This window comes from Balearica regulorum, chromosome 35 (assembly GCF_011004875.1).
Source record: "Balearica regulorum gibbericeps isolate bBalReg1 chromosome 35, bBalReg1.pri, whole genome shotgun sequence".
NCBI lineage: Eukaryota > Metazoa > Chordata > Aves > Gruiformes > Gruidae > Balearica > Balearica regulorum.
Window position 1 is genome coordinate 251988 of NC_046218.1, and position 22123 is coordinate 274110.

At 64.4% G+C, this 22123-nt stretch overlaps 3 protein-coding genes across 3 annotated transcripts; all 3 read left to right on the forward strand.

The window, feature by feature from the left end:
* The first annotated feature begins 6 nt into the window (after positions 1 to 6).
* LOC142599075 (5-aminolevulinate synthase, erythroid-specific, mitochondrial-like) lies at positions 7 to 3655 on the forward strand. Its single transcript, XM_075738674.1, has 5 exons — positions 7 to 86; positions 732 to 896; positions 1906 to 2174; positions 2293 to 2455; positions 3102 to 3655. Exons 1-5 carry the CDS (start codon positions 80 to 82, stop codon positions 3653 to 3655), a joined length of 1158 nt encoding a protein of 385 aa, XP_075594789.1. The 5' UTR covers positions 7 to 79.
* Positions 3656 to 6551: 2896 nt separating this feature from the next.
* On the forward strand, positions 6552 to 8341 carry AVPR2 (arginine vasopressin receptor 2). Its single transcript, XM_075738675.1, has 2 exons — positions 6552 to 7722; positions 8157 to 8341. The coding sequence occupies exons 1-2, from the start codon at positions 6552 to 6554 to the stop codon at positions 8339 to 8341; spliced, it is 1356 nt and encodes a 451-aa protein (XP_075594790.1).
* An 821-nt stretch (positions 8342 to 9162) lies between these two features.
* SMC1A (structural maintenance of chromosomes 1A) lies at positions 9163 to 21864 on the forward strand. The gene is made up of 26 exons (XM_075738703.1): positions 9163 to 9360; positions 10193 to 10381; positions 10473 to 10585; positions 11174 to 11377; positions 11476 to 11714; positions 11800 to 12058; positions 12140 to 12280; positions 12410 to 12492; positions 12920 to 13127; positions 13233 to 13418; positions 14166 to 14345; positions 14508 to 14654; positions 15022 to 15159; positions 15394 to 15510; positions 15613 to 15719; positions 16007 to 16148; positions 16247 to 16392; positions 17406 to 17559; positions 17648 to 17758; positions 18277 to 18433; positions 19169 to 19323; positions 20041 to 20192; positions 20286 to 20355; positions 21024 to 21134; positions 21240 to 21665; positions 21730 to 21864. Exons 1-25 carry the CDS (start codon positions 9252 to 9254, stop codon positions 21321 to 21323), a joined length of 3702 nt encoding a protein of 1233 aa, XP_075594818.1. The 5' UTR covers positions 9163 to 9251; the 3' UTR covers positions 21324 to 21665; positions 21730 to 21864.
* The last annotated feature ends 259 nt before the right edge of the window (positions 21865 to 22123 follow it).

The window sequence follows — 22123 nt, forward strand, 5'->3', positions numbered from 1 at the left end:
CCCCCAACATCTGGATCAACTTTTGGGGCGCAGTCCCCCCGGGATCCCCAAAATCGTCGCCTTCGAGTCCGTTCATTCCATGGATGGTCAGTGGGGGAACCCCCAAAACCTGACGGTGTCCCTGGGATTCCCCCCCCCCAAATCCCCCCAAACCACTCCAAACCACCCCAAATCCCCCCAAATCCCCCTATATGCACCCCAAAATCCCCCAAATCCCCCCACATCCCCTCGCATCTCCCCAAAATCCCCCCAACCCCCCAAATACCCAAAATCCCCCCAAAATCCCCCCAAACCCCCCCAAAATCCCCCCTATATGCCCCCCAAACCCCCCAAAATCCCCCCAAAATCTCCCTCAAACCCCCCCAAACCCCCCCACATCCCCCCAAATCTCCCCAAACCCCCCCAAAAAAACCCCAAACCCCCCCAAATTCCCCCAAATCCCCCTCAAACCCCCCCAAATCCCCCCAAACCCCCCCAAAATCCCCCCAAATCTCCCTCAAACCCCCCCACATCCCCCAAAATCCCCCCAAATCTCCCTCACCCCCCCAAATCCCCCTCAAACCCCCCCACATCCCCCCAAAATCCCCCCAAAATCCCCCCAAACCCCCCCAAATTCCCTGAATCCCCCCCAAATCCCCCTCAAACCCCCCTCAAACCTCCCCCAAACCCCCCCAAATCCCCCCCAAACCCCCAAATCTCCCCGTACCCCACTTTCTCCCCCCCCCCCCCAGGCTCCATCGCCCCCCTGGAAGCGCTGTGTGACGTCGCCCACTCCCACGGGGCGCTGACTTTCGTGGACGAGGTCCACGCCGTGGGGCTCTACGGGGCGCGGGGGGCCGGCATCGCCGAGCGCGACGGGGTGATGCACAAGGTCGACGTCGTCTCCGGCACTTTGGGTGAGCACCCCAAAATTTTCAATATTTTTTTTGGGGGGGGGTGGGGGGGTGTTTAGACACTAATAGGGGTGGGAAAAGCTTTTGGGGGGGAAAAGGGGGATTTTGGGGGGGGGTTGGGGTGCCTGCACCCCCCTAAGTCCCCACTGGAGGGGGGTTTTGGGGTGTATGGGGGGTTTTGGGGGGTTTTGGGGTGCCTGTGCCCCTCTAAGTCCCCACTGGAGGGTTTTTTTGGGGTGCATGGGGGGTTTTGGGGTGTATGGGGGGTTGGGGGGGGTTGAGGTGCCTGCACACCCCTAAGTTTGCACTGGAGGGGGGTTTTGGGGTGCATGGGGGGTTTTGGGGTGTATGGGGGGTTGGGGGGGGTTGAGGTGCCTGCACACCCCTAAGTTTGCACTGGAGGGGGGTTTTGGGGTGCATGGGGGGTTTTGGGGTGTATGGGGGGTTTGGGGGGGGTTTGAGGTGCCTGCACACCCCTAAGTTTGCACTGGAGGGGGGTTTTGGGGTGCATGGGGGGTTTTGGGGTGCCTGTGCCCCTCTAAGTCCCCACTGGAGGGGGGTGTTGGGGTGTATGGGGGGTTTGGGGGGGCCTGAGGGGGATTTTGGGGTGTATGGAGGGATTTGGGGGGGTTGGGGGGGTGTTTGGGGGCTATGGGAGGAATTCGGGGTGTATGGGGGGTTTGGGGGTGCAGGGGGGTCTATGGGGGTACAGGAGGGGTCTAGAGGGGTACGGGGGGTCTGGGGGGGTCAGGGGGGTCCGTGGGGGTACAGGGGGGGTCTATGGGGGTACGGGGGGGTCTAGAGGGGTACGGGGGGGTCTGGGGGGTCCGTGGGGGTACAGGGGGGGTCTATGGGGGTACGGGGGGTCTATAGGGGCACAGGGGGGGCTATGGGGGTACAGGGGGTCTATGGGGGTACGGGGGGGTCTGTGGGGGTACGGGGGGGTCCATAGGTCCCATAGGGGGGTACAGCAGTATTTGGGGGCTCCCTGACCCCCCCAATTTCCCCGCAGGGAAGGCGGTGGGTTCGGTGGGGGGTTACATCGCCGGCAACGCCGCCTTGGTGGACGCCGTCCGGTCGTTGGGCGCCGGGTTCATCTTCACCACGGCGTTACCCCCGGCCGTGGCGGCGGGGGCGTTGGCGTCCCTCCGGATTTTGGGGGGACCCGAAGGCGGGGTGCTCCGACGGACTCACCAACGACACGCCAAACATCTCCGCTTGCTGTTGAAGGACCGGGGGTTGCCCGTCCTACCGTGTCCCAGCCACATCGTCCCCGTGCGGGTAAAATTATTGATTTTAAATTATTATTTTGGGGGAGGGGTTGATGGTTTTTTGGGGTGGCTGATGATGACGGGGGGGGGGTTTGTTGGGGTTTTTTGGGGTTTTTTTTGGGGTGCAGGTGGGGGACGCGGAGGCCAACACGCGGCTGAGCCGGTTGTTGTTGGAGGACCACGGGTTGTACGTCCAAGCCATCAACCACCCCACCGTCCCCCGCGGGCAGGAGCTGCTGAGGCTGGCGCCCACCCCCCATCACAGCCCCCCCATGATGGAGAACCTGGCCGGTGGGGGCGGGGGGGACACGGCGGGACATGGCGGGGACAGGGGGGACGGGGGGGGGACATTGGGGGGGACGTGGGGGGGACATTGGGGGGACGTGGGGATATGGGGGGGATGGGGGGACAGGGGGGACATTGGGGGGGACATGGGGGACATGGGGGGACATTGGGGGGGACATTGGGGGGGACATGGGGACATGGGGGGACGTGGGGGGGACATTGGGGGGGACGTGGGGACATGGGGGGACATTGGGGGACATTGGGGGACATGGGGGGACATGGGGGGGATGGGGTGATGGGGGGATGGGGGGACGTGGGGGGACGTGGGGACATGGGGGGGACGGGGGGTGACAGGGAGATGGGGGGTGATGGGGATGGGGGGACACGGGGATGTGGGGGGACACGGAGGGGACATTGCGGGGGGGGACATGAGGAGGGATAAGGGGTGATGGGGGGACAGGGGGGTGATGGGGTGGGGGGACATGGGGGGACAGGGGGGTGATGGGGTGATGGGGATGGGGGGGACACGGGGGGGATGGGGGGATGGGGGGGGCCATGGGGGTGATGTGGCCCCATGGGGCCGTTTTCGGGGTGGGGCTGTCCCCCCGTGTCCCCGTCCCCCCCCCCGCTGACCCTGTGTGTCCCCCCCCAGACCGGCTGTCGCAGTGTTGGGGGGCCCTGGGGCTCCCCCGCGACGCCCCCCCGGGCCCCTCCTGCTCCTCCTGCCGCCGGCCCCTCCACTTCGCCCTCATGAGCGACTGGGAGCGTCAGCACTTCCAGCTTGGGGGGGGTCCCCGTCCGGGCCTGAGGGCCCCCCCAAAACCACGGGGGGACCCCAAAACCACGGGGGGACCCCAAAACCTTCAGATGTACCCCCAAAAAACCCGGCAGCGCCCCCCAAAACCCCCTCAGGGACATCCCAAAACCTCGGGGACACCCCAAAAACCATCCAGGGAACCTCCCCAAAACCCCGGGGGTACCCCAAAACTACGGGGACACCCCAAAACCCCCGGGGGTACCCCAAAAACCCCAGATGTACCCCCAAAAAAAACCCAGCAGCGCTCCCCAACCCCCCCCCAGGGACACTCCAAAACCCCAGGGACACCCCCAAGAACCCCCAGAGACCCCCCCAAAACCCTCAGGGGCCCCCCAAAACCCCTCAGGGACCCCCCAAAATCCCCAGGGACCCCCACAACCCCCCCCTAGATCCCCCCCCCAAACCCTCAGGGACCCCACAAAACCCCCCAGCCCCCCAAAAAAACCCTCTGGGACCCCACAAAACCCCCCAGAGACCCCCAAAAATCCCTGGGACCCCCCAAACCCCCCAGGGACTCCCCAAAACCCTCAGGGACCCCCCCCAACCCCCCTAGATTCCCCCCCAAAAAAAACCCCGGGGACCCCCCCAAACCCCCCAGAGACCCCCCAAAATCCCCAGGGACCCCCCAAAACCCCCTCAGGGACCTCCCAGAACCCCCAAAACCCCTCAGGGACCCCCCAAAATCCCCAGGGACCCCCCAAAACCCCTCAGAGACCCCCCAAACCGCCTGGGGACTCCCCCAAACCCCCCAGAGACCACCCGAAAAGACCCTCAGGAACCCCGCAAAACCCCCCAGAGACGCCCCCAAAATCCCCAGGGACCCCCCAAAACCCCCCCAGCCCCCCCCAAAAAAACCCTTGGGACCCCCCAACCCCCCCCCAGCCCCCCCAATAAAACCCCTGGGACCCCCCCAAAACCCCCTGGGACCCCCCAAACCCCCCAGGGACCCCCCAAAACCCCTCAGGGACCCCCCAAACCCCCCCCCCCCCAAAAAACCCCGGGGACCCCCCTAATTCCCCTCCCCCCCCACTCCCCCCCCCCCCCCAGTTCTCCCAGTTCTCCCAGTTCCGGACAATAAACCTTTATGGGCCCCAGTTCCCCTTATCGAGATTTTTGGGGAATGAGGAAAGAATTTAATGACGCGCGCGCACCCCCCCGGGCTATGACGTCATACCGCAGCGGGGGGGGGGTGGGTTTAAAAAAAAGGGGGGGGGGGGGAGATGATGTACCCGGATTTCCCCCTCCCAGTTTGCCCAGTACGCCACGGCTTCGCCCAGTGCCGCCAGCGACCGGCTTTACTGGTGTGAGGGGGGGGGACACACCCCCCCCACCCACCCCCAAAACCCCTTCAGGGCCCCCGGCAGACATGGAGGTACGCGGGGACACGGGGGGGGGCCGCCTTGCACACCCCCCCTTGCACACCCCCCCCCCCTTGCACACCCCCCCTTGCACACCCACCCCCCCTTGCACACCCCCCCTTGCACACCCACACCCCCCCTTGCACCCCCACCCCCCCTTGCACACCCACCCCCCCTTGCACCCCCACCCCTTACACACCCACCCCCCCTTTCACCCCCCCACTCCCCCTCGCCCCCCTTGCCCCACCCCCCCGACACCCCCAACCCCCCCAAACCCCCTCCCCCACCCCCTCCCCCCTCCCCCCAACCCCCACTGTCCCCCCTCCCCCACCCTCGAACCCCCCCTCCCCACAGAACCCCTCCCCCACCCCCCCCTCCCCCCCAGACCCCCCAACCCCCCTTTCCCAGCCCCTCCCCCCCAACCCCCCTCCCCCTCTGAGACCCCCCCACCCCCCCAACTCCCCCAGCCCCTCCCCCCTCGCCCCCAAACCCCCCTCCCCCACCCCAGCCCAGCCCCTCCCCCACCCCTAACCCCCCTCTCCCCCTCCCCTCCCCCCAGACCCCCCCCGCCCCCTCGGGCACCCCCTGGCCCCCCCGTGACGCCGCCTTGGCCGCCGCCGAAGTTGGGGTGCTGGCCGTCGTCCTGACCTTGGCCTTGGGGGGCAACGTCCTGGTCCTGCTGGCCTTGAACCAGAAACGGGGGGGGCCGGGGGGCCGGGGGACCCCCCCCCACCGCCCCGCGCCGCCGTTACGTCGTTACTTACGTCACCTGAGCCTGGCGGATTTGGGGGTGGCGGGGGGACAGGTGCTCCCCCAACTCCTCTGGGACGTCACCGACCGGTTTCGGGGACCCGACGTCCTTTGTCGCGTCACCAAGTACCTCCAAGGGGTGGCCATGTTCGCCTCCGCCTACGTGGCCGTGGCCATGGCCTACGACCGGCACCGCGCCATCTGCAGACCCCTACGACGTCATCGGAGAGCGGGGAGCGAAGGGAGGGGAAGGGACGGGGAGAGACGGCGGGGCCGCGGGGACGGCGGCGACGGCGGGGACGGGGCGAGGGGACGCGGTGGGTGCTGGGGACGTGGGGACGGCGGCGACGTCGGGGACGGGGCGAGGGGACGCGGTGGGTGCTGGGGACGTGGGGACGGCGGCGACGTCGGGGACGGGGCGAGGGGACGCGGTGGGTGCTGGGGATGCGGGGACGCCAATGACGTCAGGGATGGGGTGAGGGGACATGTTGGGTGCTGGGGACGCGGGGACAACGATGATGTCAAGGATGGGGCAGAAGGACGCGGGGACACCAAGGATGGGGCGAGGGGATGTGGGGACACCAAGGGTGGGACACAAGGACATGGGGACACCAGGGATGGGGTGAGGGGACACGTTGGGTGCTGGGGACGGGGACGTGGGGACACCAAGGATGGGGCAGGAGGACGTGGGGACACCAGGGATGGGGCACAGGGACCCATTGGGTGCTGGGGACGGGGACGTGGGGACATTGGGGACATCAAGGATGGGACACGAGGACATGGGGACACCAGGGATGGGGCAGGAGGACATGGGGACACCAAGGATGGGACACGAGGACATGTTGGGTGCTGGGGATGGGGACGTGGGGACATTGGGGACACCAAGGATGGGGTGCAGGGACCCATTGGGTGCAGGGGACGTGGGGACATTGGGGACACCAAGGATGGGGCAGACGGACGTGGGGACACCAGGGATGGGACATGGGGACCCGTTGGGTGCTGGGGATGGGGACACGGGGGCACCGATGACATCAGGGACGGGACGTGGGGACCCGTTGGGTGCTGCGGACACGGGGACAGCGGGGACGGCGCGTGGGGACGCAGGGACACTTGGGACGGTACGTGGGAACCCGCCGGGTGCTGGGGACAAGGGGACAACGAGGACATCGTCACCCCAATGTCCCCCCTGTGCCCACCAGCCCCCCACGTCACCTTGGTGTCCCCAACCCTCCACGTCACCCCCGTGTCCCCAGACCCCCACGTCACCTTGGTGTCCCCAGCCCCCCACGTCACCTTGGTGTCCCCAACCCTCCACGTCACCCCCGTGTCCCCAGACCCCCACATCACCTTGGTGTCCCCAACCCTCCACGTCACCCCCGTGTCCCCAGACCCCCATGTCACCTTGGTGCCACCAAGCCCCAATGGCACCTTGATGTCCCCAACCCCCCGTGGCACCTCGACACCCCCGGACCCCCACGTCACCCCCATGTCCCCACCCCTCCATGTCACCCCGGTGCCACCAAGCCCCAATGGCACCCCCATGTCCCCAGCCCCCCATGCCACCACCATGTCCCCAACCCCACGTGTCACCCCAACGTCCCTCACCCCCCCAGTGTCCCCAGACCCCCATGTCACCCCAACATCCTTGTCACAGGCCACCGTGGAGGGGTCTCAAGCCACCACCGAGGGATCTCAAGCCACCATGGGGAGGTCTTGGGCCACCACAGGGGGGGCTCGGGCCACCATAGGGGGGTCTCGGGCCACCACGCGTTGGGCATGGGCCACCATAGGGTGGTCTCATGCCACCATGGAGGGGTCTTGGGCCACCACGGGGGGGTCTCGGGCCACCATGGGTTGGGCACGGGTCACCTTGGGTTGGGTACGGGCCACCGTGGGTTGGGTATGGGCCGCCACGAGGTGGGCTCGGTCTGCCGCGGGGTGGACGCGCTCGGCCGTGGGTCGGGCACGGGGACGTTGGGGTCCCCTGGCCACCGCCTGGACCTTGGCGTTGCTCTTCGGGTTGCCCCAGGTGGGAATTTTTGGTCAACGGGAAGTGGGGGCCGGCGAAAAAGACTGTTGGGCCACCTTCATCCAACCGTGGGGCGCCCGCGCCTACGTCACCTGGGTGGCTTTGGCGGTCTTGGTGGCCCCGGCGGTCTTGTTGGGTGGGTTACAGGTGGCGGTGACCAGAGCTTTGGGACCTCGGGGACAACGGGGAGGGTTGGGAAGGGCGAGGGCCAAGAGTCACCGGATGGCGATGGTGGTGCTGGGCGTCTACGTGGGGTGCTGGGCCCCCTTCTTCTGCGCCCAGCTGTGGGCGGTGTGGGACCCTCAAGCGCCTGTGGAAGGTGAGGGGGGACGTGGGGACACGGGGGGGGGGATGACACGGGGGGTGTGGGGGACGTGGGGATGGGGGGGGGACATGGGGACATGGGGACATGGGGACATGGGGATGGGGACGTGGGGATGTGGGGATGGACGTGGGGACGTGGGGATGGGGTGCGGGACGTGGGGATGGGGTGGGGGATGTGGGGACGTGGGGACATGGGGACGTGGGGATGGGGTGGGGATGTGGGGACATGACAATGGACACGGGGACATGGGGATGGGGACGTGGGGACGTGGGGATGGACGTGGGGACGTGGGACGTGGGGATGGAGATGGGGACGTGGGGACGTGGGGACGTGGGGATGGAGATGGGGACGTGGGGATGGACGTGGGGACGTGGGGACGGGGTGGAGGACACGGGGACCTTGCGCCTCACGTCGGGTGCCGTGGGCAGGTCCCGCCTTCACCATCCTGATGCTGCTGGCCAGCCTGAACAGCTGCACCAACCCCTGGATCTACGCCGCCTTCAGCACCAGCCTCTCCCGCGCCATGGGCCGCATCCTGTGCCCCTGCCGCCCTCGCACGACGGGGCACGGGGGCCTCGCACGAGGGGGCGCGGGGGGCTCGCGCGAGGGCTGAGAGCGGGGGGGGGGGGGGGTTGGGTGAGGGTCGCGCGGCTCGCACGAGGACGTGACGGGGGGTGGGGGGTGGGGCGTCGAGAGGTCCTGGCGGGACGCGGGGTGCACGAGGGCTCGCACGGGGAAGGGGGTTTTCGCACGGGGAAGGGGGTTTTCGCACGAGGATGTACGGGGAGGTTTGCACGAGGATGGAGAGCTCGTGGTGTAAAGTTGGGGGGGAGGGCCCTTGCACGACTGGGCCTCGTGCAAACCCTCGTGCGAGGGGTGGGAGGGGGGCGCCGGGCGGGTAAAGGGGGTGGGGGGGGACAAGGGGGTAGGGGTCACACCCCCCCCCGCTTCTCTGTGCCAAAAGAATCACCAATAAACCGGATATTTGCCGAAAATCCCCCCAATTTTGGGGCGCCCTTTGACCCCCCATCGCATCCCCGCCGTTCCCATGGCGACGCCTCCCTCCCACTCCCCCCCGCGCGTTCCCGTGGTAACGGGACGGCCCATTCCCTTCCTCTCCCTCCCCCCCCCTTCCCTCCCGCCTTGGTACGCTCCATGCAAATAAACCCACGCAACGCGGCCAATCAACGGGCGCGGTGGGCGGAGCCTCGCGTGCAAATCCACGGGACGCTAGGGAGGCGGGGAGAAAGCGAAGAGTGACAGCGGCGTCAACCTATCGACGAGGCGCGGCGGCTCGGAGCCTCGTATAGAAACGCTCTAAACCGCAGGGAGGCGGGGAATAAAAAAAAAAAAAGGAAAGAGTGGCAGCGGTGGGAGCCTATCGGCGAAGAGCGGGGGCGTTGTGTCCCTTCGCGGCTGCCGTACCGCTGCTTTTCCCGCCCTCTCGGCCGCCGTACCGGGCCGGTTCTTCCCCCCCCCCCCCTCCTCCGGCCCGGTTTCCCCCCCCTTCACCCGCCGCCGTTATGGGTTTCCTCAAGCTCATCGAGATCGAGAACTTTAAATCTTACAAAGGCCGGCAGATCATTGGGCCTTTCCGGAGGTTCACCGCCATTATCGGCCCTAACGGATCCGGTAAGGCCCTGGGGGATTGGGGGGGGTGTGGGCCCCGCAGGCCCCACAGGCCCCGCTGCTGTCCCGGGGGGGTCTCAGGGGTTTTGCCGTGAGGCATTTGGGGGGGCGGGGGGATCCCTGGGGTCCCCCCCCAATCCCGCACCCCCCTCTCCCTCCTGCCGCCCTTTTTTTTGGGGGGGTCACCCCGTTCCCGCCTCCCCCTCACCCCCCCCAATCCCCTGGGGTGTCCCCACCCCAATCCCCTGGGGTCCCCACCCCAATCCCCTGGGGTGTTCCCCCCATCCCCTGGGGTCCCCACCCGAGTTTCCTGGGTTCCCCCTCCCCAAGTCCTAGGGGTCCCCCCCATCCCGTAACCCCCCAGGGGTTCACCCAATACCCCCCCTCCCTCCTCCTGCCCTCCTTTTGGGGGGGTGACCCCCGTTCCTCCTTCTCCCTCCCCCTCTTATTCTCTGGGGTCCCCCCCAAATCCCTGGGGCCCCCCCAAGTTTGGGGACCCTTCCCCCCGCTTCCTCTTCCCACCCTACTCCAGCAGGATTTTCCCCCATTCCCCCTTCTTCCAGCCTCCCCCCCTGCCAATTCCCTGGGCTCCCCCCCAAAATCCCTGGGGTCCCCCTCAAATCCCTGAGCCCCCCCTCAACCCTTGGGGACCCCCCCCCACTTTTCCTTCCTCTTCCCACCCTCTTCCAGCAGGATTTTCCCCCTTCTTCCAGCCTCCCCTGCTCATTGCCTGGGGTTCCCCCATTGCCTGGGGTCCCCCTCAAATCCCTGAGCGCCCCCCTCAACCCTTGGGGTCCCTCACCCCTTTTCTTGTGTCTGTGCACCCCCCCCACAGGTAAATCCAACCTGATGGACGCCATCAGCTTCGTCCTGGGAGAAAAAACGAGTAACCTGCGAGTAAAAACCCTTCGGGATCTGATCCACGGAGCTCCCGTGGGGAAACCCGCTGCCAGCCGCGCTTTCGTCAGCATGGTTTACTCCGAAGAAGGCGCCGAGGATCGTACCTTCGCCCGCGTCATCGTGGGTACGACGACGGGACGCGCGTTGGGGGGGAGGGTGTCGCGTTTTGGGGGGGGGGTAACGGGATGTTCTGACGCCCCTAAATTCCGGCGTAGGCAGCTCATCCGAGTATAAGATCAACAACCGGGTGGTGCAGCTGAGCGAGTACAGCGAGGAGCTGGAGAAGTTGGGGATCCTCATCAAGGCCAGGAATTTCCTCGTCTTCCAGGTATGGGGGCGGGGGGGGCTTTAGGGAGGGTTTCAGGGGGCTTATGTGTGAGTTTGGGGGGCTTATGTGTGAGTTTGGGGGGCTTTAGGGAGGGTTTTGGGGGGCTTTAGGGAGGGTTTAGGGGGGTATGTGTGGGTTTTGGGGGGCTTTAGGGAGGGTTTGGGGGTATGTGTGGGTTTGGGGTGGGTTTTGGGGGGCTTTAGGGAGGGTTTATGGGGGGTACGTCTGGGTTTGGGGTGGGTTTTGGGGGGTACGAGTGGTTTTGGGGAGAGTTTTGGGGGGATTTTGGGGGGGGAATACGTGAGTTGGCGTGGGTTTGGGGGGGATGTGTGGTTTTGGGGGGCTTTAGGGAGAGTTTTGGGGGATATGTGTGGGTTCAGGCGGGGTCGATGTGACTTTTGGGGGGATTTTATGGCCAGGAGGCATTTAGGGGTGTCCCTAACAGGCCTCAATCCCTGTGAGAATTTGGGGGGGGGCAACTTTAGTAGTGGGAGTGCATCTCCCCCATTCCCCCTCCACAAAGAAAACACCTGGCAGAGCCCTGTAACTTCTTTTTTGGGGTGCCCCCCCCCAAATCTCATTTCTCAGGGCGCTGTCGAATCCATCGCCATGAAGAACCCCAAAGAACGGACGGCGTTATTCGAGGAAATCAGCCGCTCGGGAGAATTGGCTCAAGAATACGACAAAAGAAAAAAAGAAATGGTGAAAGCCGAGGAAGACACTCAATTTAATTATCACCGCAAAAAAAACATCGCCGCCGAGCGGAAAGAAGCCAAACAGGAGAAAGAAGAGGTTTGAGGGGTGACTCGAACCGTGTCGCGCCCCCTTTTTCCCTCCCCAACCCTCTAATTTTAATTTTTTTTCCCCTGTTTTTCTCCCCGTTTCGTTAGGCGGATCGTTACCAGCGATTGAAAGACGAGGTGGTTCGGGCTCAAGTGCAGCTGCAGCTTTTTAAGCTTTATCATAACGAAGCGGAAATCGAGAAGTTGAATAAAGAATTAGGGTTGAAAAACCGGGAGATCGATAAAGATAAAAAAAGGATGGATCGGGTGGAGGACGAGCTGAAGGATCGTAAGAAGGAGCTGGGAAAAATGATGAGGGAGCAGCAGCAGATCGAGAAAGAAATCAAGTGAGACCCCCCAAAAAAATAAAACTAAGTCGACGTGGTTCGTTAACGAGCTCCGAGCTTCCCTCACCCCGTTAATTTTTTGCAGAGAGAAAGATTCGGAGCTAAACCAGAAGCGTCCCCAGTACATCAAAGCGAAGGAAAACACTTCTCATAAAATAAAAAAGTTGGAAGCGGCTAAAAAATCTTTGCAGAATGCGCAGAAACAGTACAAGAAACGGAAAGGAGACATGGACGAGCTGGAGAAGGAAATGTTGTCGGTGGAAAAAGCCCGGCAAGAATTCGAGGAACGGATGGAAGAAGAGAGCCAGAGCCAAGGGCGCGACTTGACGTTGGAGGAGAACCAGGTAGGGCTCGTCTTGCTTCTCCCCCCCGACCCTTTGTAAATTTGGGGGACCCCCTGTCTTCACCCCGTTTTTCTCCCTCAGGTGAAGAAATATCACCGGCTGAAGGAGGAGGCCAGCAAACGTGCCGCCACCTTGGCCCAGGAGCTGGAAAAATTCAACCGGGATCAGAAAGCCGACCAGGATCGGTTGGATTTGGAGGAGAGGAAGAAGGTGGAGACCGAGGTGAGGCTTGGGGGATCCCCCAAAGCTCCCCCAGACCCCCCCAAAGCTCCCCCAGACCCCCCCAAAGCTCCCCCAGACCCCCCCAAAGCTCCCCCAGACCCGCCCTCCTCAGCCCTTTCTCGCCCCCAGGCCAAGATCAAGCAGAAGCTGCGGGAGATCGAGGAGAACCAGAAGCGCATCGAGAAGCTGGAGGAGTACATCGCCACCAGCAAGTGAGACCTGGCCCCGTCCCTGAACCCCCATCCCTGCACCCCCCGAGGTGTCCCCTGTCCCTGAACCCCCATCCCCATGCCCCTGGGGCAGCCCCCGAGGTGTCCCCCGTCCCCAAACCCCCGTCCTTGCAGCCCTCGAGGTGTCCCCCATCTCCGAACCCCATCCCCACAGCCCCCCGAGGTGTCCCACGTCCCCGAACCCCATCCCCACGCCCCTGGGGCACCCCCTGAGGTGTCCCCCCTCCCCAAACCCCCATCCCTCCACCCCCCAAGGTGTCCCCCGTCCCCACACCCCAGGGGCACCCCTCGAGGTGTCCCCCGTCCCCGAGGTGTCCCCCGTCCCCGCAGCCCCCCCAAGGCATCCCCCATCTCCCCCCTCTCAAGTCAGACCCTGAGACATCCCTCGTCCCCCAATTTCCGTCCCCAGGCAATCCCTGGAGGAACAGAAACGCCTGGAAGGAGAATTAACGGAAGAAGTCGAACTGGCCAAACGTCGCATCGACGAGATCAACAAGGAGCTGAACCAGGTGATGGAACAACTCGGGGACGCTCGCATCGACCGACAGGAGAGCAGCCGCCAGCAACGTAAAGCCGAAATCATGGACAGCATCAAACGCCTTTATCCGGGCTCCGTGGTGAGTCCGAATATTCCCGCTCTATCCCGGCTGCTCGATTTTAATCCACATCTATTATTTTGGGGCCATTTGGGGGATAATTTGTATTATTTCTTTTTTTTATAGTACGGTCGCCTCATCGATCTATGCCAACCCACGCAGAAAAAATATCAGATCGCCGTGACCAAAGTTTTGGGGAAAAACATGGACGCTATCATCGTGGATTCGGAAAAAACGGGGCGCGATTGTATCCAGTACATCAAGGAGCAGCGGGGGGAGCCCGAAACCTTCCTGCCCCTCGATTATCTGGAGGTGGGGTGAGGGGTACGCCCCCCCCCCGCGCCCCGTTTTTAGGGTGGCGGGGCTCCCCGAGAAGTGCTGGAGGGTCTTTGCGGGGGGGATATCCCTGTGTAACTCCTCGGGGTGTTTCTTGGGGGTTTGGGGGGGCCCTGTTCAACCCCTCAGGGTGCTGGAAAGGATTTGGGGGGCCCCTGCTCAACCCCTCAGGGTCCTGCGAGGGATTTTGGGGCGGCCCCCCATGTAACTGTGCAGGGCTCAGGGTCTTCTTTGGGGTTTTGGGGAGCCCCAGTTTAAGCCCTCAGGGCCCTTCCAAGGCTTTGGGGTCCCCCCCATTTAACCCCTAGGGGCTCAGAGCCCCTCCCCAGGGTTTTTGGGGGTCCCCTTTTAATCCCTTGGGGCTCAGAGCCCTCCCTGGGGTTTTGGGGTCCCCCCATTTGACCCCTTGGGGCTCAGAGCCCTCTCCAGGGTTTTGGGGGTCCCTATTTAATCCCTAGGGGCTTAGGGCTCTCCTTGGGGTTTTGGGGGTCCCCATTTAACTCTCTGTGACCTGTGGCCACCCCTTGGGTTTTGGGGGGCTCTGTTGAACCCCCCCAAGACTCGTGGCCATCCCCACAGTTTGGTGAGCCTTGGGGCTCACCGCCCTTCCCTGGGGTTTTGTGGATCCCTATCGAATCCCCCTGAGACTCGCATCCATCCCCGGAATTCTTATATTTTTTGGGGGGGGGGGCCCCCGTTGAACCCCTCTTTCTCGGTCCGCAGGTAAAGCCGACGGACGAGAAGCTACGGGAGCTGAAGGGTGCGAAGCTGGTGATCGACGTGATCCGATACGAACCCCCCCACATCAAAAAAGCCCTTCAATACGCCTGCGGCAACGCCCTGGTCTGCGACAACGTGGAGGACGCCCGCCGCATCGCTTTCGGGGGGCACCAGCGACACAAAGTGGGGGTTCCCCGCCTTTCCTTCCCCCCCCCCTTTCCTTTTTCCTCGATATTTCCTTAAATATCCTAAAATTCTCCTTACACCACACATCCCCCCCCCGCAAACTTCTTTTTTTGGGGGGTTTTTTGTTTTGTTTTGTTTTTTCTTGCGTTAAATCCGCAGACGGTGGCGTTGGACGGGACCCTCTTCCAAAAATCGGGGGTGATTTCGGGGGGCGCCAGCGATCTGAAAGCCAAAGCCCGTCGGTGGGACGAGAAAGCGGTGGATAAACTGAAGGAGAAGAAGGAACGGCTGACGGAGGAGCTCAAGGTGGGAATCCCCCCCCCCCTTTTTTTTTTTGGGGGGGGGGGGGGTGTTTAGCGTTCTCCAGAACCCCTGGGAACCCCCAAACTCCTTCCAGCTGCGTCAGCACCCGCCGAGGCTCCTTTTGGCCCTAAACCCGCTCCTTTTTCCCCGCTTTCAGACCCCAAAACTTCTACTTTCCCCCCACACACCCCCCAAACTTTCTTTGTCTCAAACATTTCGGGGCTTCCTCTCCGAGGGGCAAGGCTGAACCCCCAAAACAACGTTACAGACCCCCAAAACCAAGCACAGTCTCTATCCCTGGGCGTTGTGGGTCGGGTGAACCCCCCCTCACCCCCCTTTTCCCCCCCCCCACCCCCTTTTCCCCCCCCAGGAGCAGATGAAGGCGAAGAGGAAGGAAGCCGAGCTGCGCCAAGTCCAATCCCAAGCCCACGGTCTCCAAATGCGCCTCAAATATTCGCAGAGCGACCTGGAGCAGACGAAAACCCGTCACCTCGCCCTCAACCTCCAGGTACCCCCAGTTTTGGGGGGGGATTACGCTGGTTTTGGGGGTGTCACGGGGTGGGGTGGGGGGTGTCCTTGGCCGTTCCGAACGTTAAAGCGATTGGTTTTGGGGGGGATTTATGGAAACTGTATGCTTTCCTCCTGGGTGGTTTTTTGGGATTATGTGATTCCGGGGGGGGATTTTGGGGTGCATGGGGGGGGGTCCCCAGCATCTGACCCCCGTTTTTCCACCTCCACGCAGGAGAAGTCGAAACTCGAGAGCGAATTGGCCAATTTTGGGCCTCGCATTAACGATATCAAGAGAATTATCCAGGGCCGGGAGCGGGAGATGAAAGATCTGAAGGAGAAAATGAACCAGGTGGGGGTTGGGTTATTTTTTTTGGGGGGGGGGGGTGTCTGCCATGAGTGCAGGGATTTTGGGGAGCCCCTTTTTTGTTCTGATGTCATTTCCCCGCTTTAGGTGGAGGACGAAGTGTTTGAGGAATTTTGCCGCGAAATCGGGGTCAGGAACATCCGGGAGTTCGAGGAGGAGAAAGTCAAGAGGCAGAACGAGATCGCCAAGAAGAGGTAAAGGGGATCCCCAAAACCTTGAAGGGGCGGGGGGGGACACGGACACACGGACCCCTAGGGGACCCCCAAATCTGTGACGGGGCGTGCCTGGCCCCCCATGAGCCTATGGGGTGTCTTGGGCACCTCCTTGATGTCTTGGGGACCTCCTCAACATCTTGAGGACCTCGTCAATGCCTTGGGGACCTTCTCAATGTCTTGAGGACCTCCTCAACGTCTTGGGGACCACCCCCACCATCTCGAGGACCCCCCCCTCCCCCCAAAATCTCGGGCGCCCTCGTTTTTAGGTTGGAATTCGAGAACCAGAAGACGCGGCTGGGGATCCAGCTGGATTTCGAACGTAACCAGCTGCGGGAAGACCAGGAGAAGGTGCTGATGTGGGAGCAGAGCGTGCGGAAGGACGAGGCCGAGATCGAGAAGCTGAAGAAGGTCGGGGGGACGGGGACGACGGGGGGACGCGGGCGGGTGTTTTGGGGAAGGGGCGTGGCTGGCGAAGGGTGACGGGTGACCCGTGGCGGCGGCGGCAGGAGGAGCAGCGTCACATGAAGATCATCGACGAGACGATGGCGCAGCTGCAGGACCTGAAGAACCAGCACTTGGCCAAGAAGTCCGAGGTCAACGACAAGAACCACGAGATGGACGAGATCCGCAAGAAGCTGGGCGGGGCCAACAAGTGAGGGCGGGGCTGGGGGCGGGGCTAAGGGTGGGGGCGGGGCCAACAAGTGAGGGTGGGGCCGGGGGCGGGGCTAAGGGTGGGGGCGGGGCCAACAAGTGAGGGTGGGGCCGGGGGCGGGGCTAAGGGTGGGGGTGGGGCCAACAAGTGAGGGTGGGGCCGGGGGTGGGGCTAAGGGTGGGGGTGGGGCCAACAAGTGGGGTGGGGCTAAGGGTGGGGGCGGGGCCAACAAGTGGGGGTGGGGCTAAGGGTGGGGGCGGGGCCAACAAGTGAGGGCGGGGCTGGGGGGTGGGGCTAAGGGTGGGGGTGGGGCCAACATGTGATGGTGGGGCTGGGGGCGGGGCCAACAAGTGAGGGCGGGGCTGGGGGCGGGGCTAAGGGTGGGGGTGGGGCCAACAAGTGGGGGTGGGGCTAAGGGATGGGTGGGGCTGGGGGTGGGGCCTGGGGATTAAGGGGGGGTATGGGGAGGGAGGAGCCCTGGGGGTGGGGCTAGAGCTCTGGGGGTGGAGCCTCAAGCCCAGGGGGTGGAGCTGGCAGATGGGCGGGGCCTCGAGCCTTGGGGGGCGGGGCCTCGAGCCTTGGGGGGCGGGGCCTCGAGCCTTGGGGGGCGGGGCCTCGAGCCTTGGGGGGCGGGGCCTCGAGCCTTGGGGGGCGGGGCCTCGAGCCTTGGGGGGCGGGGCCTCGAGCCTTGGGGGGCAGGGCCTCGAGCCTTGGGGGGCGGGAGCTAGTATGTGATTGGTGGTGGCTGGCATGAGTGGCGTGTGGTAGGTGAGGCTAAGGGGCTTGTGGGTGGGGCTGAGGGGTCATGGGAGGGGCTTGGGAGCTTTGTGGGTGTGGCTAATAGTGTATGGGAGGGGCTAAAGGGATTGTGGTGGGGTTAAGGGTGAGTGGGTGGGGCTAAGGGGTTTGTGGGTGGGGCTAATAGTATATTGGGGAGTGAGGGCTCATGGGTGGGGCTAGGGGCCCTGTGGGCGGGGCCAGACAGGCCTGACACCCACCCCCCCGTCCCGCAGGGAGATGACGCACCTGCAGAAGGAGGTGACGGCCATCGAGACAAAGCTGGAGCAGAAGCGCAGCGACCGCCACAACCTGCTGCAGGCCTGCAAGATGCAGGATATCAAGCTGCCCCTCTCCAAGGGCACCATGGACGACATCAGCCAGGAGGAGGTGGGGCCGGGGCAGGGGTTTGGGGGGGGGGGGGGTCATGAGGGGGCCCGGGGACCACCCTGACCCCCCTTTTGTCCCCCCCTCCAAGGGCGGCCCGGCCGGGGAGGAGCCGGTGAGCAGCTCCCAACGCACCTCCAGCCTCTACGCCCGTGAGGCCTTGATCGAGATCGACTACAGTGACCTGCCTGAGGAGCTCAAGGTGCGCTGGCCCTTTAATGCTGGCCCCTCCCACTCCCTTCAGGCCCCTCCCACTCCCTTCAGGCCCCTCCCACTCCCTTCAGGCCCCTCCCACTCCCTTCAGGCACCACCGCCTTCCACTCTGCTGCTAGCCCCGCCCACTCTGACCCCCTCATTACCATATCAAGCCCCACCCTCTCCCTTCCCCATAAGGCAGGCCAGGCTGGGGTGGGTGTGGCCTATTGATAACCCCACCCCCAGCTGCCTCAGGCCACGCCCCCCTTGGCTGAGGCCACGCCCCCCTTGGCTGAGGCCACGCCCCCCTTGGCTGAGGCCACGCCCCCACCCCATAGAGTCCCATTCGGGTTCCCTGGGGTGGCAGCAGGGTGGAGCCCGGCCCCACCCCGTTAGGCCCCGCCCCGCCCCGTTAGGCCCCGCCCCATTAGGCCCCGCCCCACCCCGTTAGGCCCCGCCCTGCCCCATTAGGCCCCGCCCCACCCCGTTAGGCCCCGCCCCCGATGCGAGGCCCCGCCCCCCCAGGACGCACAGGCGGAGGAGGAGATCCGGCAGGAGATGAACCAGCTGCAGCAGCGGCTGACGGAGCAGCAGAGCGTCCTGCAGCGCATCGCCGCCCCCAACATGAAGGCCATGGAGAAGCTGGAGAGCGTGCGGGATAAGTTCCAGGAGACGTCGGACGGTGGGGACACGCACCGGGGGGACGTGGGGGGGCACCGGGGGGACGTGGGGGCACTGAGGGGCTGGGGGGACACCAGGGACGGGGGGACACCAAGGGGATGTGGGGGGACACCAGGGACAGGGGGACACTGAGGGGGACGTGGGGGACACCGGGCTGACATGGGGACACCAGGGATGTGGGGGCACTGAGGGGCTGGGGGGACACCAAGGGGACATGGGGGACACTGGGCTGATGGGACACCAGGGACGTGGGGACACCAAGGGGATGGGGGGGGACACCAGGCTGATGTGGGGGCACCAGGGATGGGAGGGGATAGCAGGAGGATGTGGGGACACCGAGGGGACGTGGGGACACTGAGGGGATGTGGGGACACCGGGCTGATGTGAGGGCACCAGGGATGGGGGGACAGCAGGAGGACACATGGGGACACCATGGGGACACTGGAGCACGTGGGGACACCAGGGGGACATGGGGACACTGGGATGACGTGGGGACACCAGGGACGTGGGGACACCAAGGGTGGGGGGACACCAGGAGGACACGGGGGACACTGGGATGACACGAGGCGGCGGGGGGGGAACAACACACACACGACCCAAACCCAGCCGTATTTTAGCTGCGCGCCACGGCGGGGGCCATGTCCTCGTCCCCCCCATGTCCCCGACCCCCCGATGTCCCCGTTCCCCCCTGTCGTCACCCCGTCGTCACCCCGTCGTTTCTGTCCCCCCCCCCCAGAGTTCGAGGCGGCGCGGAAGCGTGCGAAGAAGGCGAAGCAAGCCTTCGAGCAGATGAAGAAGGAACGCTTCGACCGCTTCAACGCCTGCTTCGAGTCCGTCGCCACCAACATCGACGAGATCTACAAGGCCCTTTCCCGCAACAGCAGCGCCCAGGTACCTCGCACGAGGACCCCTCGCACGAGGGCCGCCTCGCACGAGGACCCTCCTGTTCTCGTGTAAGGGGGTTTGTACGGTCGGCCCTTGGGTTCGGCCGGTCGCCTCCGGGCTCGCCCTCGGCCTTGCACGCTCGCTCCCCCTCGGCTTCGCACAGAGCCTTACACGGCCAACCCGGCCTTGCACGCTCACCCCCAGCCTCCCCTGGTGCCTCTTGCACACACACCCCCGCCCCGGACCTTGCACGCTCACCCTAAGCCTCACATAGGGCCTTGCACGCTCACCCTCAGCCTCCTCCACTGCGTCTTACACCCCTGTAGCCTTGCACACTCACCCCCGGCCTTGCACAGGCCCTTGCACGCTCACCCCTGGCCTTGTATGGGACCTTACGCCCTCGCCCCCGCCTTGCACCATCACCCCCAGCCTCACTGGGGACCTCAACCGCTCCCCCCCACCCTCTCACGAGGCCTTGCACGCTCACCCCCGCCCTTGCACGCTCACCCCCGCCCTTGCACGCTCACCCCCCCCTTGCACGCTCACCCCCCCACACACGCTCACCCCCCCCCCACATACTCACCTGCCCCCCTCCCTCCCCGCAGCCCCTCTCCCCACCCGCCCCCCCCACCCCGTCTCCCCTCCCCGCGGGACGTGGGGACCCCGTAGCGCCCTCCCCATCACCCCCCGTCACCCCAAAATCCCCCCCTTCCCCCCCCCCAGGCTTTTTTGGGCCCCGAAAACCCCGAGGAGCCCTACCTGGACGGCATCAACTACAACTGCGTAGCCCCCGGCAAACGTTTCCGCCCCATGGATAATCTTTCGGGGGGTGAGAAAACGGTGGCCGCCCTCGCCCTCCTCTTCGCCATCCACAGGTGGGTGTCCCCCCCTCTTTTTTTTGGGGTGTCCCCCCCACTTAAAGAGTTCCACCCCATTTTTATCCACGTGCCCCCCCCTCTTTTTTCCAGTTACAAACCGGCCCCGTTTTTCGTGTTGGATGAGATCGACGCGGCCTTGGATAACACCAATATAGGGAAGGTGGGATTTTGGGGGGACACCCCCCACAAAAAAAAAAGGGATTTTGGGGACCCCCCCACAGGGATTTTGACCCTCTCCTCAAGGATTTTGGGGACCCTGTGGGATTTTTGGGGGGTCTTGGGAGTTTTGGGGTCCCTGCTCTGTTTTGGGGGGGTCCCTGGAGGGGCTTGGATGTCCCTGGGTGCAGTTTTGGGGGTCCCTGGGTCTGTTTTGGGGGTCACCAGGGGGGATTTGGGGTCTCTGAGTCCATTTTTGGGGTCACCGGGGAGATTTGGGGGATCCCTGGCTCCATTTTTGGGGTCAACAGCGGGGGATTTGGGGTCCGAGGGTCCATTTTTAGATCCTCCGCTTGCAATCTTGGGGTGGTTTTGGGGTGTCCCCCATCTCGTTTTGGGGCTCCCCATCTCATTTTGGGGCTCCCCCATCTCATTTTGGGGGTCCCCCCACCCCACTTTCACCATCTTTGGGTCAATTCCACCTCCGCCAGCCCCACTTTTACCCTCGACGGGCTGATTTTTCGCTGCCGCGGGGTGACGTTTCTCCCTATTTTGGGGGTTTTTCTCCCTGATTATGGGGTTTTTTGACCCGTTTTGGGGGGTTTTTGACCCGTTTTGGGGGTTTTTGACCCGTTTTGGGGTCTTTTCCTCCATTTTTTGGGGTACCCGCAGGTGGCCAACTACATCAAGGAGCAATCGGCTGCTAATTTCCAAGCCATCGTCATCTCCCTCAAGGAAGAATTTTACACCAAGGCCCAAAGTCTCATCGGCGTCTACCCCGAGGTGGGTAAATTTGGGGGGGGGTGGGTGTAAATTTGGGGGGCTGGGGGGGTAAATAAACCCCCCCTGGATTTAATACCCCCCCACTGTTTTCTTCCCCCCCCGCAGCAAGGTGATTGCGTCATCAGCAAGGTGTTGACTTTCGACCTCACCAAGTACCCCGACGCCAACCCCAACCCCAACGAGCAGTGATCCCCCCCCTGCACCCCAAAAAAACCCCCACCTGGGTGCACCCACCCCCCCCAGGGTCCCCATGGGGGCCCCCCCCCCCCCCGCCCCAGACACCTGCGTGCCTGTGGGTGCCCCCCCAAAACGCTTTGCTCCCCCTGGGTGCCCTCCCCAAACCCCTGGGTGCCTGTGGGTGCTCCCCCCCCCCGGGTCTCATGGGTGCCCCCCCAAACACTTTGGTCCCCCATGGGTGCCCCCCCTAAACTCTTGGGTGCCCCCCGAAAGCCCCTGGCTCCCCCCGCTATAGGTAGAATCACGCTGTCGCTTTTACCGGGCTCTACGAGGGGCCCCCCCGGATCCCATACAGCCCCCCCCGGATCCCATACAGCCCCCCCCGGATCCCATACAGCCCCCCCCGGATCCCATACAGCCCCCCCCAATCCCATATGGCCCCCCCAGATCCCATATGGCCCCCCCAGATCCCGTATGCCCCCCCCCACCCCCCGTTTTATGTCATTTCTGTGGATTTTAGTGACGATACAATAAAGGATTTTGATTCTCCCCCCGCCCCGTCCTTATGTCTCAGTTTGGGGGGGGCCTATAGGGCCATATGGACTGGTCTGGGCTCTATAGGGGCTGCACGACCCCCCCGGGTACCCTATGGTTGGGGGGGGGGGGCTATGGGGACCCCCTGGATCTATAGGGGGGCTATATGGAGTGCTGTGGGGATGTATAGGGCTGGTGGGACCCCCGGGGGCCCTATAGGGGCCCTATAGGGGCCCTATAGGGGCCCTATAGGGGCTATAGGGAACCTCGTGAGGCCA